The sequence below is a fragment of the Bos mutus genome, chromosome X (assembly GCF_027580195.1).
Source record: "Bos mutus isolate GX-2022 chromosome X, NWIPB_WYAK_1.1, whole genome shotgun sequence".
In the NCBI taxonomy this organism is placed as follows: Eukaryota; Metazoa; Chordata; class Mammalia; order Artiodactyla; family Bovidae; genus Bos; species Bos mutus.
The window spans coordinates 65,625,928-65,641,007 of NC_091646.1; the positions used below are offsets into that span (position 1 = coordinate 65,625,928).

At 33.7% G+C, this 15,080-nt stretch overlaps 1 protein-coding gene across 4 annotated transcripts in view; it reads left to right on the top strand.

Moving 5' to 3' along the window:
* Nucleotides 1-15,080, top strand: part of ATRX (ATRX chromatin remodeler) — a 284,375-nt gene that overhangs the window by 110,382 nt on the left and 158,913 nt on the right. For all 4 annotated transcript variants that reach the window (XM_070366289.1, XM_070366286.1, XM_070366287.1 and 1 more), the window contains one exon: nucleotides 3,596-3,668. In XM_070366289.1, the coding sequence (XP_070222390.1) occupies nucleotides 3,596-3,668 (73 nt within the window). The remainder of the gene's footprint in view (nucleotides 1-3,595; nucleotides 3,669-15,080) is intronic.

Consider the following 15,080-nt stretch of genomic DNA (forward strand, 5'->3'; position numbering starts at 1 on the left):
ATGGATTACTCTACCCTGATGAGATAGAGCACTAGGACAATAAGGGTGTGGGTCAATGATACCCCCTCAAAAAATTAAAAATATTTATCATTATGGCAGTTCTTTAAAAAATAGTTGTGTAATAAATGTACACTTGTTGCTCATATTGTATTTTTTAAGTCAATAAAACCTGTCAGTTAACCAAGGACACTTAAAATTTATTTTAAAATTTTTGTAAAGGAGATTGCAGTTACTATTGTGTTTCCAGCAGAACATACGAACATTTACATGTAAGAGGAATAAGCAGTTCAGGTTAGATATTGCTGCCAAGTAAACTTTGGTACCACCTTACAAAATTTTAAATTTTGAGAACTTAGATTTTTGAATTGCGTATAAGATCGTGAACTTGTATTCAAAACATAATACAATAGTTGCTTTGATATCAATTCAATGTTTTGGTTATCAGGTTAGTCGAAAAAACTCTCATTAGGATTAGAGTGTGAGAATAATAAATTGTGATTAGTTACATGGAGTATTCTCATTTGCAAATTCTAGACTGTTGGAATAATCAAACTTTGTAAAACTGATTTCCATGACAAAACAGCTTCCCTAGTGAAATCTGCATGTTTGATTTCAGATACTCATTTTCATCTCCCCAAATCTCACTTGACACATATGAGGGTTTCTATGAGAATTATAATTCTCATGCTTAGAACTGTTAATAACTATTTTAATAAGTAATATGTATTGATTAGCTCTTAATTAGAGATGGCAACATATGGCTAATACTCAAGAGGGTTCATGTCCCTTTTCTCATGTTTATATCCAGAAAAGCCTTGAGAATTCTGCACTTCAGGCAAGATGCCAGTCTCTCAACTGTTGGGAGGAATAAAATTTGTTGTTCATATTTTCTTCACTCAGGGTATTTCTTGGACTGATTATACTTTTAGATGTAAAAAAGGATAAATTTGTTAGGGAATGAACTCATCTAACAATTGGACGTTGTCAACTATACTTAAATAAAAAAATAAATAAAAATTGGACTTTGTTGGTAAAAATACTTAGTCAGAAAAAAATATTCAGGGAATTGCAAATAAGCACTATGTTAAAAGCACTGATTTCCAGGATAAGTTTGGGTGTGAGTCAATGATAAGTGGCATTCCTTAAGAATTTGCTTGCCTGTATACAAAGCATGCTAAATTTATCTATTCTCCTAATACATCCAACTTAATTCAGGTGACAATTTTTATGAGCTCTTAAAAAGCCTACCCTGCTCCCATGAATTTAGAGGATTCCAATTTATTCAGCAATAGTTGGGAATCTATTACAGTGTACAACATTTTCTAGTTGGTCTCAGGAATGGCATGACTAACCATGATAAGGAACATCGTCCTAGGAGATTGCAGTCCAATGAGCAAGATAGACATAGATAAGTCATCATTTTTTTAAAAAAAAGAATACCAGGAGAAAGATGTAAAACTAAAACGAGTCTGTGTAATAAATAGTAGGTGAGCCAGTTATCCAAATATTGGAGGAAGACTTAAAAGAACAGGTAGTATTTGAACTCAGATTTGAAGAATGGGTCAAATTTTCAAAGATGTGGTAAGGAGGAACAGCACTAATATCACTGCTGCTGCTGCTCAGTCGCTTCAGTCATGTCCGACTCTATGCGACCGCATAGATGGCAGCCCACCAGGCTCCCCCGTCCTTGGGATTCTGCAGGCAAGAATACTGGAGTGGGTTGCTGTTTCCTTCTCCAATGCATGAAAGTGAAAAGTGAAAGGGAAGTCGCTCAGTTGTGTCTGACGCTCAGCAACCCCATGGACTGCAGCCTTCCAGGCTCCTCCGTCCATGGGATTTTCCAGGCAAGAGTATTGGAGTGGGGTGCCATTGCCTTCTCCGAGTAATATCACTAATAATATTTAATTTGAGGATCGATCTGTTCGAATGAAGTATTTATTGTGAGTTTGCTAAGGTTAATTGGGACATTTACTTTTGTCTTTCTACAGTTAGCATATTTCTATCCTGAACCTGTAGGTGTCTGTGAATTTTTTTCTTCAACATTTTCTCCCAGTATTTTTTTATGAAAAAATGTTAAATATACTGAGGAATTTCTACTGTTAACATTGTACTATATTTGCTTTATTGCATACTTTACTTTATATATCCTATCTATTTATCCATCAATGAACCTAACTTTTGCCCCCTCTTTTGTTTATTTTGAAATAATTATAAATTCACAGGAAGTTGAAAGAAAATATACAGGAGGTCTTGGATGTCTTTCATTAATTTCCCTCCAATGGTATCAATCTTTCATAATTATAGTACAGTGTCATAACCAGGAAACTGATGATTTATTCAGATTTCATCAGTTTTACATGCACTCCTTCATTTGTGTGTATGTGTGGTTGTGTGTGTGTAAGTATAGTTCTGTGCAAAATTTGTATCATGGGTAGCTTTGTATAGCTACCACAACAACCAATATATTGAACTGTTTCATTACCACAAGGTTCCCTTGTGCTACCTGTATGCACACTTCCTTTCATATCGCTATTCTTAACCTGTGGCAACTGTTAATCTGATTTCCATCTATGTAATTCTGTTATTTTGAGATGGAATCATGAAGTGTATAATCTTTTGAAATTGTCTTTCTTCACTCAGTGTAATTAATGCCCTTGAAATCTTTGATGCATTTGAATAATTCTCCCTGATTACTTCAGCATATATAGTGTTAACTAGGGTACAATGTTTGTTTTTGAGGCAAAATTTACATACAATGAAATGTACAAATTTTCTTAATCTCTTTATGCTGCTGCTGCTGCCGCTAAGTTGCTTCAGTTATGTCCAACTCTGTGCGACCCCATAGACGGCAGCCCACCAGGCTCCTCTGTCCCTGGGATTCTCCAGGCAAGAATACTGGAGTGGGTTGCCATTTTGTTCTCCAATGCATGCATGCATGCTAAGTCGCTTCAGTCGTATCTGACTCTGTGCGACCCCATGGACAGCAGCCCACCAGGCTCCTCTGTCCATGAGATTCTTCAGGCAAGAATACTGGAGTGGGTTGCCATTTCCTTCTCCTAATCACTTTATAATTTTAATCAAAAGATAGAAATGTTACTTTTTGTAAGGAAATAAGTTTTACTGTACTTTCTCTGGGTGATTCTACTTATGAACACCATACAAATTCAAGTATATTTTACAGTTACTTGGTATCACCAAGTATTGGTAGCATTTAAAAAAAAATTCTTCAGTGATACAGAAAAAGTTAGACATCTGCTAACTTTAAACGGGTCAGTAGAAAGCCTACTTCAGTGAGAAACTTACGCTAATATGATGGTGAATGATAAAATATTTGTTACTAGGAAGGATGAGCTTTAAAATTCTTGTGCTGTGGGAAGAAACTTTGAAATATATAAGATCCAACTATTTATTATTTTGCTGCTGACACTTCTTAAATTCCACATTGTATTTTCCTTATAAATTCTTTTTATTCATGTTTTGGATCCCAGAGTGTAGTTTAGGACTCACTAGTTCTTTTAAAGTTTTTGGCTTTCAGTTTTATTTTACATGGTTTTACTTATGTAGATAATTTTAAGTACACTTTTGTTCCCTCAAGGAGATGAAGCCTTATCTAAATCAGTGCCTGTCACAGTGGATGATGACGACGATGACAATGATCCTGAAAATAGGTATGATTCCATCTGTAAGGACTTCAAAAAGATTATAACACACCCTAGGCATGGGCACAAAGAGCAGCATCGGAATCGCAAGCAGGTTGTAGAAACCAGGAGTGCCAGCTTTAGAAGGACAGACTCACAGTCTTCCTCCAAGTTTCAAAGAAAGGCCAAAAAATGGGCTAACTCTGAAACCTTAAGAGAAAATAAATATAAATATCAACACACCCAGCATAGGGTGTGTTATAAATACAGCACTGTCAATTGTTATGTTTCATGTAAACTGTGATAAGTTTTTGAGAATATTTTAATTTTGACCAATTATTTATTAGTCAAAGTGAATCATGTCTCAAAAATTGGTGACAACAGAAATCTCTATCCTCAATATTTGATTATTGTTTTAAATTGCCATCCAATGTAGTGGTCCTATTCATTAAAACCTATTCAAAGTGGAAAAAAGGGGACTGCTCAGATGATTAAGAAATTGCTTTAAAAATAGAAGTATCTATTTGCACAGTGTCTAGACTGATTTAGATTTTAACAGTTTTTCAAATAAAATAGAAGTAGACAGTTTGATAGTGTTAACATTAATAATACTTAAATAATAGGTTTAAATGTGAACATTGTAGTCTGTATAGATTGACTTAACTAAGGGATAGCTGGGAGAAGAAAAAAAAGATACACCCATGTCTTAGCAATGAGGAATAAAGAAAGTGAAGATATTAAAAAATTTATGTTTTTTACGTATCTTTTAAACCCTTCCTGAACTAGAAGATCCCCCAACACTCATAATCTTCATGGAGACAATGTGGTGTAATGGATGGAATTTGGGGATAATGGGCATAAGAATATCTGACTTCTAGTTCTAACTTTTCTGTGTGATCTTGGAAAAGTGATTTTTGCCACAATTTTCTGTTCTCTAAAATGAAAAGATTGGATGAAATGTTCTCTGATTAATTCTGGCACCAAAAATCTATGATAGACTTGAGATTTTACTACAGAGTACTATATTAATCATCCATTTATTCCTAATAGTAAGCTCTAATAACTAAGAAAACATGAAGATAAACATTAATTTTTGTGTCATAATTTTGTAAGGAATTAACTGAGTTATTAAATGCTATGGGGCCAGCTGTCACTATAGTTTTGTTATGTCTTGCTGATGCTGACAGGTTTTTCTGTTTCAAAGATCAACATTCTCCTAATTAATAGGATAGCATTTTTATTAAGGTGAATGAACAATAATTTTTATTCTGTAGTTTTGATTAGAGCTTCAGCTCAGTCGCTCAGTCGTGTCTGACTCTTTGCGACCCCATGAACTGCAGCACACCAGGCCTCCCTGTCCATCACCAACTCCTGGAGTCCACCCAAACCCATGTCCATCGAGTCATTGATGCCATCTAACCATCTTATCCTCTGTCGTCCCCTTCTCCTCCTGCCCTCAATCTTTCCCAGCATCAGGGTCTTTTCAAATGAGTCAGCTCTCCGTATCAGGTGGCCAAAAGTATTGGAGTTTCAGCTTCAGCATCTGTCCCTCCAATGAACACCCAAGACTGATGTCCTTTAGGATGGACTGGTTGGATCTCCTTGCAGTCCAAGGGACTCTCAAGAGTCTTCTCCAACACCACAGTTCAAAAGCATCAATTCTTCTGTGCTTAGCTTTCTTCACAGTCCAACTTTCACATCCATACATGACTACTGGAAAAACCATATCCTTGACTAGACGGCCCTTTGTTGACAAAGTAATGTCTCTGCTTTTTAACATGCTGTCTAGGTTGGTCATAACTTTCCTTCCAAGGAGTAAGCATCTTTTAATTTCATGGCTGCAATCACCATCTGCAGTGATTTTGGAGCCCAGAAAAATGAAGTCAGCCACTGTTTCCACTGTTTCCCCATCTATTTCCCATGAAGTGATGGGACCGGATGCCATGATCTTAGTTTTCTGAATGTTGAGCTTTAAGCCAACTTTTTCACTCTCTTCTTTCACTTTCATCAAGAGGCTCTTCAGTTCTTCTCCACTTTCCGCCATAAGGGTGGTGTCATCGGCATATCTGAGGTTATTGGTATTTCTCCGGGCAATCTTGATTCCAGCTTGTGCTTCTTCCAGCTCAGCGTTTCTCATGATGTACTCTGCATATAAGTTAAATAAGCAGGGTAACAATATATAGCCTTTTCCTATTTGGAACCAGTCTGTTGTTCCATGTCCAGTTCTAAATGTTGCTTCCTGACCTGCATACAGGTTTCTCAAGAGGCAGGTCAAGCGGTCTGGTATTCCCATTTCTTTCAGAATTTTCTACAGTTTATTGTAATCCACACAGTCAAAGGCTTTGGCATAGTCAATAAAGCAGAAATAGATGTTTTTCTGGAACTCTCTTACTTTTTTGTTGATCCAGCAGATGTTGGCAATTTGATCTCTTGTTCCTTTACCTTTTCTAAAACCAGCATGAACATCAGGAAGTTCACAGTTCACGTATTGCTGAAGCCTGACTTGGAGAATTTTGAGCATTTCTTTACTAGCATGTGAGATGAGTGCAATTGTGCGGTAGTTTGAGCATTCTTTGGCATTGCCTTTCTTTGGGATTGGAATGAAAACGGACCTTTTCCAGTCCTGTGGCCACTGCTGAGTTTTCCAAATTTGCTGGCATATTGAGTGCAGCACTTTCACAGCATCATCTTTCAGGATTTGAAATAGCTCAACTGGAATTCCATCACCTCCACTAGCTTTGTTCTAGTGGAGCTTAGTCACGGATAAACTCAGGTGCTGTTGTCTACTTATTTTTTGATTAAACATATATATCCAGTTTTTTTCAAATTTCATTAAATTTTATGTTACAGGCATTTAAATTTTATCCTTTTAGCATGCTTTAATTCGTGTTCATTTATTTATATTATTTTCTTGTAAATTATATGGCCTCAAATGTTATTGAAAGGCTAATAATGTTTAAAACATGGTATATCCTAATTTGCTTATGGGTTATGAACCTTAATTTCATATTTAACCACCAAATAAATGTCATTAGGGTACAATAATTTTTGTGTTAGAGCTTGTCAAAATATAATTTTTCTTTTAAGTTACTTGATCATATCTCTCTGTAACTGGCAGGTATTTTATTGAAAGGCATCTTTAATTCCATCTTTTATTTGTGATTAAAAAAGTACAACCATGTTGAGTACTTTTGAGAAGAATTTTCCTTTGAGCATGTTTTTCTTTATATCCAGTTTAATGTGCTTTTATAAAATATACCATTAATAACTTGTTTCATATCCAGTATACCAAAGAGGTATCTAATACCCATGTATTATCTAATAATTGGGATATAATACCTTTTTGAATTATTTTAGTATAGACAATGTACTTGAGCATATTTGAATATGCACTAAGCAAGTTTTAAAACTTTGTTTTCAGATCATGATAAAGTCTCAGTTATTTTTTACCTTTTACATTTTTGAGTAGGATATATTTTAGTAGATAGCATATTGTAATGATGTATAAATTTGTACACAATTGTGTATAAATTTCATATGCTTTGCCTTTTTAGCAGTATTGTAACACATTTTCACTGTTGATATTTATGGACAAGTAAATAGTGTATTAATGCAAATGGTTAATTATTTGGATGCAATAAATGTCTATAAAACTTTTTTCTTGTTCAAGCATTTAATTTTTATTATAATAGCTCTTTTCATGAGAGTTGAAACAATTTGTTAGAGCCAAGATATGCAAGCTAGTTTATAGTTAACAATGTTTTGGTATTTTTGAAATTGAGGAAGTGAATACTTTATAATTCTTAAAACATATGTTCTCATATATAGCATATATACTTACCTATGTGTGTCAAAGTTTTATGACAGATTTCATTATAATTTATCTTTTTCATTTTAAAGTTATAGTAGGTTTTGAGGTAATTTAAAGAACTTAATCATGTCCTGAATATTTTAGTAGGTGTGAATAAATAAGTTTGTTATTTTAGCATGCTATTATATAGTATCATTCGTATTCAAAAGTAAATGTATGCTATTGTGAGATAGAGTGGTCTAACTTGTAAAATAATTTCTATTTAATTGCATTTAGTAAACAGTGATAAAAGTTATAGGTTGAGCAACAGTTTAACTTTTATAATTTTTGTTTCAGCTTTTTAGAAAAAATATAAATAGATGAACTTTATATTTTGAATTTTGTATAACAGAATTTAATTCAGATTTTATAACAGACTTTATATACTTTTGGAAGGGAAAATGATATCAGTTTGTCAGATTATTTAAATTATACATGTAATTTTAAAGTCATTTATTTGAATGTGCCATTATGTTAATGTTGCCTTTCAAATGGGTTTAAATTGATTCTTTCATTAAAAGGATATTTAATGTTTGTTTTCATACCTGCACTGTAAATTAGCCTCAGTCATAACATAGTAGTGTATTTAAGATCAATAGTGATGGTGTTGAGGATTATTAAATCAGGCTTTTCTTTAGAGGTTGCATGTTAAACTATCACTGAAGAATCCATCCACCTCCAAAAGAATTATTTTCAGAATATTCTTTATTTGTATTTTTTACAGGGTGTGGAAAAAATTTAAAATTGAGCTTTTAAAGGAAAAAAACTAGATTGTCAGAATTTTTCCTAAACCTGCAAATTTTTTAAATCCAAAATTAGCTTAAAATTGAGGCTTTTTATATGTATATCCTCTGCTAACTGCTAAGTCACTTCAGTCACGTCCAACTCTGTGCGACCCCATAGACGGAAGCCCACCAGGCTCCCCCGTCCCTGGGATTCTCCAGGCAAGAACACTGGAGTGGGTTGCCATTTCCTTCTCCAGTGCGTGAAAGTGAAAAGTGAAAGGGAAGTTGCTCAGTCGTGTCTGACTCTTAGCGACCCCCATGGACTGCAGCCTACCAGGCTCCTCCGTCCATGGGATTTTCCAGGCAAGAGTACTGGAGTGGGGTGCCATTGCTGCCACACATATATATATTAATATTTACTTTATAGTAGAAAAATGCTTAGTTAGGTCAACTAATATTGCATAGTTTTTCTCATAATTTCTCTCAGTGGGGCTAATTTTTTTCATAGAAGCAAAATTTGATGTGGAGATTGCTTAAAGAAATTGCCCATTGTTAATAGAATTTCTGCTTCATTATTGTGGGACTACGTTGTAGCCTTAGTTTTTCCAGTTGTTATACCATTTGGTACTACTTTGCTTTTCAGACTGGAAAACATACAAATGATTATTTTTTTCCCCTACTAGCTTGGTGTATTCCTCTTGATGCAGGCTCTGTGCTATTAATCAAGCATGTTTTGGGAAGTGATTAATGATTCCTGGATATTTTTCATTCTAATAAAGATATTTGATGATTGTTTACTTGGCTTCAGCAAAGATTATTGGCTCTAATATATGTCAAGTCCCTTCGACATACGACTTTGGTTTCTTTTTTAAGCACGTTTACAAATGTTCATCTTCTATATATGTCTTTAGCTGTTCTCTACAAATTTGCTAAACTGCAATAATTTTTTTCTGTGAATTTTTTTTCATAGTGCTCCTATTTGATTTGCAAAATTGCTTTAGTTTTCATTGAGCTTTAAAAACAAAGATAGGTTTTAAATGAGTATTTTACTTGTTTTATGTTTGAATAAGGGTTTTAAATATCTGGCAATTTTAAGGCAATTTTTTTTCAATTTGCTTTGTCTTTCCAGTGCAGGTAAGTATTGTAAGTCAAGTATAATACAGGTGGTCTAGCCACTAGATATAATCTACCTGAGATATAAACATTATGTTCAGCCTTTTTTTCCTATTTTCTATTGTTTGGTGATATTGGGACTTTCAGAAAATGAGAAAAAGCTCCCATCCCCACTCCCCAAAAAAGAGAGAGTTTGGATTTTCTAGGGTGAGCAAAAACGGTTCATCTTTATGACTATATAGTCTTTGGATTTTGAAAATAAAATTAAGGCAAATTCTTTGATTTTACTTTTCAAGTATTGAATATAAAAAAATTGAACTAGTTCTTTAGTATGATCAAATTTCCTAAATTAATATCAATGTTAATAAATTTCTTATTAAAATTTTCTCTAAAATTGGCTTAGATTTTTACATAAAATCAGGAAATACACATTTTGTAATTTGAGCCCATGTATAAATTGTTAATAAACTTTGACTTCTTAATTTCATACAGCTTTTATCTTTCTACTCCTAAGATTTTTTTAAAGTTATTTGATACTAATTTTAAGTAAACGGTGAAGTTTTTCATTAAGTGCAAACATTATAGAACATGTGACTAAAATATTTCAAGGTGTTGTTTAGCTTTTTGGTTATTTAGTGACTTCATCATTAACTCACGAATAGCACTGTCTTTAGGTATAGATGATTATGCCTTGGTTATATTTTTTTCATAGAAAGGGTCATATCAAGATACTGGGTTCGTCAAAAAGTTCATTCAGGTTTAACCCAGTATCAGTTTTGGAGCCTTCCCTGGTGGTCCAGCGATTAGGACTCTGTTTCCACTGCAGTGGGGTTGGATTTGATTCAAGCCTAGCCAGGTGACCAAAAAAAAAAGCTAATTTTGAACCAGAGTTTAAAAAAATACTAATACAGATTTTGAAGATGAGGAATTCCTTTGTAGTTCTATGAAATGTTTATCTTTTATTCTCAACCTGAAGTATATAATATTTGTTAAAACAAAGCGTCCCTCCATACTAGAGGGATATGTGTTCCTCACCCTGTTCTCAAAAAAATTTTTATTGTGAGAAATTTTATTTATTCAACATTTTTTGACTGTAGTTATTTGAATTGTTTTATAGATCAACCTTTTATATATGGTGTGTTGTTTTAGTATTGCATTTACTTAGACAGTTGTTTTTTATCTCTAAAACTATAATCTTATTCAGAATTCTCTGTTTTAACTATTCTTTTGTGATATTATGCACAGAATGCAAAAAAAATTAATTTGTCACCTTTGTGTATGGATCCACAGTATTTTGGCCTTCTAAAAATGTGGTTTCATTTAGTATGAAACGAGATGCCAGCCCAGGTTCAATGCATGATACTGGATGCTTGGGTCTCGTGCACTGGGATGACCCAGAGGGATGGTATGGGGAGAGAGGAGGGAGCAGGGTTCAGGATGGGGAGCACATGTATACCTGTGATTGATTCATTTTGATATTTGGCAAAACTAATACAATTATGTAAAGTTTAAAAATAAAATAAAATCAAAAGCATCAAAAATAAAAATAAAAATGTGGTTTCATTTAGTTATTTTCTTCAACCCTATTTTCAGAATCTCTTGAAAGATAAAGACAGTAGATTGTTGGGGATATCTGAAATGGTCTATCAGTATTTTAGAGATAGTGCATGCTAGATGAAAGATGTTTACAACTCTTTTTTTAAATCTTTAAAAATGAAAGCTTTAATTCTTTCATTTTCTAAATACATAATCTTAAAAATTAGTGAAAACTTAAAAATCAGTGAGATATCTTTAAGAATGTGACTTTAGTGTATTGCCCTAAGCACTCATTAATTAGCACAGTAGTAGTGAATAAGTAGAAAATATAGACTAACATAGTAAAATTAGTAGCAGATTGGGATTTAGGAGCTTAGATTGTACTTCTGGCTTTGCCACTTATTAGCTTTGTTTCTTTGGCCAAGTCATTTCCCCTTTTTAAGCCTGTTTCCTCATCTATGAAATGACAAACTTGGACTCTGAGGTCCTTTCTTCAGCTCTAACATTTTGTGTTGCTTTTGTAATGGCTGTTTCTCTAAAATTCCCTGGTGCAAGAGATTCTCTTGATTATTCCTTTTTAAGAAACCGAGTGTTTTGAATTATCAATTTTTCTACCAGCCAAGAGGTGCTTTACTTTCTTTTCCTGTTTGAGTGCTTAAACAAGAGGCATTACTAATTTCCTTTCTAGGAAGGATCAGAATTGCCAAAGGCTTTCTTGGCTCGCTTGCTCTCTGTGTGATTGCTCATTTGTCTTTGCATTGTTGGCCTCATTCCTTATTTTATTTTTGCTTTATTTTAGTAGCTGGTGGTGCAAGGATAATAAGGCATTATCTTATCTTGGTATTCATTATGTGATTTAGAAGACTTAGCTTGTTTGAGTTTTGAGGTTCTATTATTTATTCTTTTATGCTACCACTTCTGATCATTGTTTGTGGGTTTTTACCCTCCTTTCCATATTGTTTTGCTTTCTTCCCATCTCCTTTCCTTCCCTTTCAGGAAAATGGAGAAGTAGCTCCATTACTTCTGGCTCTGCCAGGTTTTCTGCCACAAGTGTGGCACAACTAGTGCCTCTGATGCTTCTGATAGAGTTGTGACTGCTTTGCATGCTATACCTGCCCCAAGATGTTGTGTTGAGTATTGAGATTCTAGGGGCAGTACCTTGTTGCCTGGATGATTTTCTCAGAAACATCCTGGAAAACCTCAAGAAAGGAAACTTCAGAGCAAACAGAATCAACTGGGGATCATGACTATACATCCATCACATGCATTCCAGCATGGGTCTAGCTGAGGCCTCCAAAATGATGCTTTCCCAGCCTGAGCTGTTTCTCAAGTGATGATGTCCTTGAAGTTTCTGTGGCCCGTGACTCAAGAGTTAATGTAGTGGAGTTTCCCTTAAAGAATCTCACTGCAGGCTTTGTAGATGGGACACATCTCACCTCAACATGTTTAAATACTCAGGTTGAAGGTCAGCCTCAGCCCTTGGGTCTTTCAAATTAAGTTCTAACTTTGAGTTGTAGGTTATGTGATGGGCTAGTTGTATGATACATTAAGTCTTTGACCTATTGGACTTGAGCCATCAGCCATTATTTATGCAAAATTATTTTATTATTCTTTTTAGGGCTTAATGTATATGGCTACTCATTAGGCTTTCCTTTGCTCAAAAGGCAAATCTAAAACATCTTAGTAAGGTAAAGCTTAGGGAATCTCCATTACTCTGTATAACTTTCAGTTTGGAGAAGAATGAGCATTCTCTATAATTTTTTTTGCATCTAAAGTATCTGTAATTGTTCTGTATATTATGACTTTATTGAAGGTTGTTGATAAATCAAGTAATTCTTCAGTGTGCAGATCTCATTTCATTTTCCATGATTTATTGTGTGATTTTTCAGTTGGTATAGAATCTTATTATCTTACGTATTTCATGTTAGTTTTTTCATGACAGCCTAGAATTTTAGTATTTGTAAGTTTACATGTTTTGACTTTTCATTTAGTAGACTTATTAGGAATCTAGAGTGCGAAAGAAGAAATATGTGGTTTCCTAAAATTAACAACCAAGTCTTTATAGATTATATGGAGCTTATGACAGTTTTTAAACTTGTAAATGCAAACTAAAATCAGGTGATTGAACTAACCTTTAGAGTAACTAAATTAATAATTGTATTCTTGTTTGCTATTATTATACCACTCAAATGGTGATATAAGATCTTGTAACTGCAGGTAAACTGTGTTTTTCTATTTATAACCTAGTATCCAGTGCTTCATATTATGTGTACACACACGTGCACATACACTTATTCATTCCAAATCTGTGTTTTTACTCAAATTGGCTTGAAAAAGTCTTTCCTTGTTCATGGGAAATGATGATGTGGTATGTATAAAAGATAATTTTAGAGAGTTTTTCCAGAAGGATGCTTTTAATTAAAGAGTCACTCTTTATTTTGAAACTGTCTCCTAATTTGTGGAGGGTATGTTTATACTTTATAAAATGATGAAATAAATGATATTTGGGTTTAATTTTTTTTCTTGGCAAAATGTAAGTTGTCCCCATTTTAAAAACCTTTACTATGTACAGTCCAAACCATGTACAGTTAGGAAACCACTGATGTAGAAGTTTAAACTTAGTCTCTCTCAGTTGTGTCCAACTCTCTGTGACCCCATGGACTGTAGCCCGCCAGGCTCCTTGGTCCTAGGGATTTTCCAATCAAAAATACTGGAGTGGATTGCCATTCCCCTCTCCAGGGGATCTTCCCAACCCAGGGGTTGAACCCAGGTCTCCTGCATTGCAGGTGGGTTCTTTGCCATCTGAGCCACCAGTGCAACTCTAGTAGGATATAAATTGGAATGATCTAATCTCCACTTAATTAAAATGCAAATCAAGTTAGAAATCCTCAGAAAAGCTAACTCATCTGTGGTTTCCTCTTGCAATTTGTGTAGCTCTCTCTGTTGTCTAAATGTTCCTTATCTATCTGTTTAGGAAGGAAGGACCAAAGGGCATATCAGCATTTATGAAAGTGATTAGCTATTTTGTTTGCTTTAGTCTGCCTAGGTGCTTTTGCTATATATCTTTGAATATAAATTGCAGTGAGCAATCTGTCTTTCAAATAAAATTAAGAAAACATTAACATACATTAACACCTCCTACCATTGAATGAATTCTTGATTTAATGTGAGTTCATGTTAATAAATAAAAATAATTTCAAATTTAAAAATAACAAAAGTCTCTTAATTCTAGCTCCAAGATTTTGACTGAGCTAGAGTCATTCATGATTACAGAGTAGATGTTTATCCATATAGAAGCTAGTTCAGGGAAAACCAAGAATCATGCCAACTTTTGAGCCTTTATATAAGGTTTCCCTTTGTTATTCTGATTTATGAATTTATATCTAAAGGTGCAAATTACCTCATCTTACACAAAAATTGTTTTTATCTTACACTTTTTGATATCTTCCTTTAGTGCAAACATGAAAATTTATTAGGAATATATTTTATTTTAACATAAGATGGTATTAAATATTTTCTCATGCTTTGAGCAGTTTATTTTTTTGTTGGCAAATTGGTCTTTGAGGAGCATCCGGAAAAATTTTGGTATGCTTTAGGCTAATGCATTATCTTACTTTTTTGGAAAGTAAAAACTTTTTGATAGTAATTTGTGTTCTTTAACTATGTACATAGTAAATAGCACTCTTGCCCCTTTTCTGCCTTAGTTTGAATATTATTAGGGATTTTTTATTGCTTTAGTATTGTAATATATGTTGTATACTTTCATTTGATAAGAAGAATTTATGCACTAAATTGAAATTTAAGAGCCAAAAATGTTATTCACTAGTTTGAGGCACTGTTTCACAATAGTGGTTTATTAGACACTGATTTTCTAAGAATATGTTTTACTGTTGAATAAATCCTTTCATGTGGAGTTTTGTGTTGAAATGCCATTTGTTTGAATGAATTGATTTACTATTGTGGGCCTGTCTGATACTGTAGTTGTCAGATGGTGGCAGCAGAGCAAGTAGAGGATTGGAAGGATATCCAGCATGAAGTTGCAACTGGTGAAAACAGTAGAAACATCCCTGAGATTTTTAAGTATATTGTGAAATTGAATAGAACTGGGAGAAAATCAGTGCTAAGAGCATTTTCAAAAGTTTTGGTTAGTACTTTAAATTAAAATAGACTTTGATAGACTTATTTATAATAAAAATCTATTGAAAAAATTATTTCTAT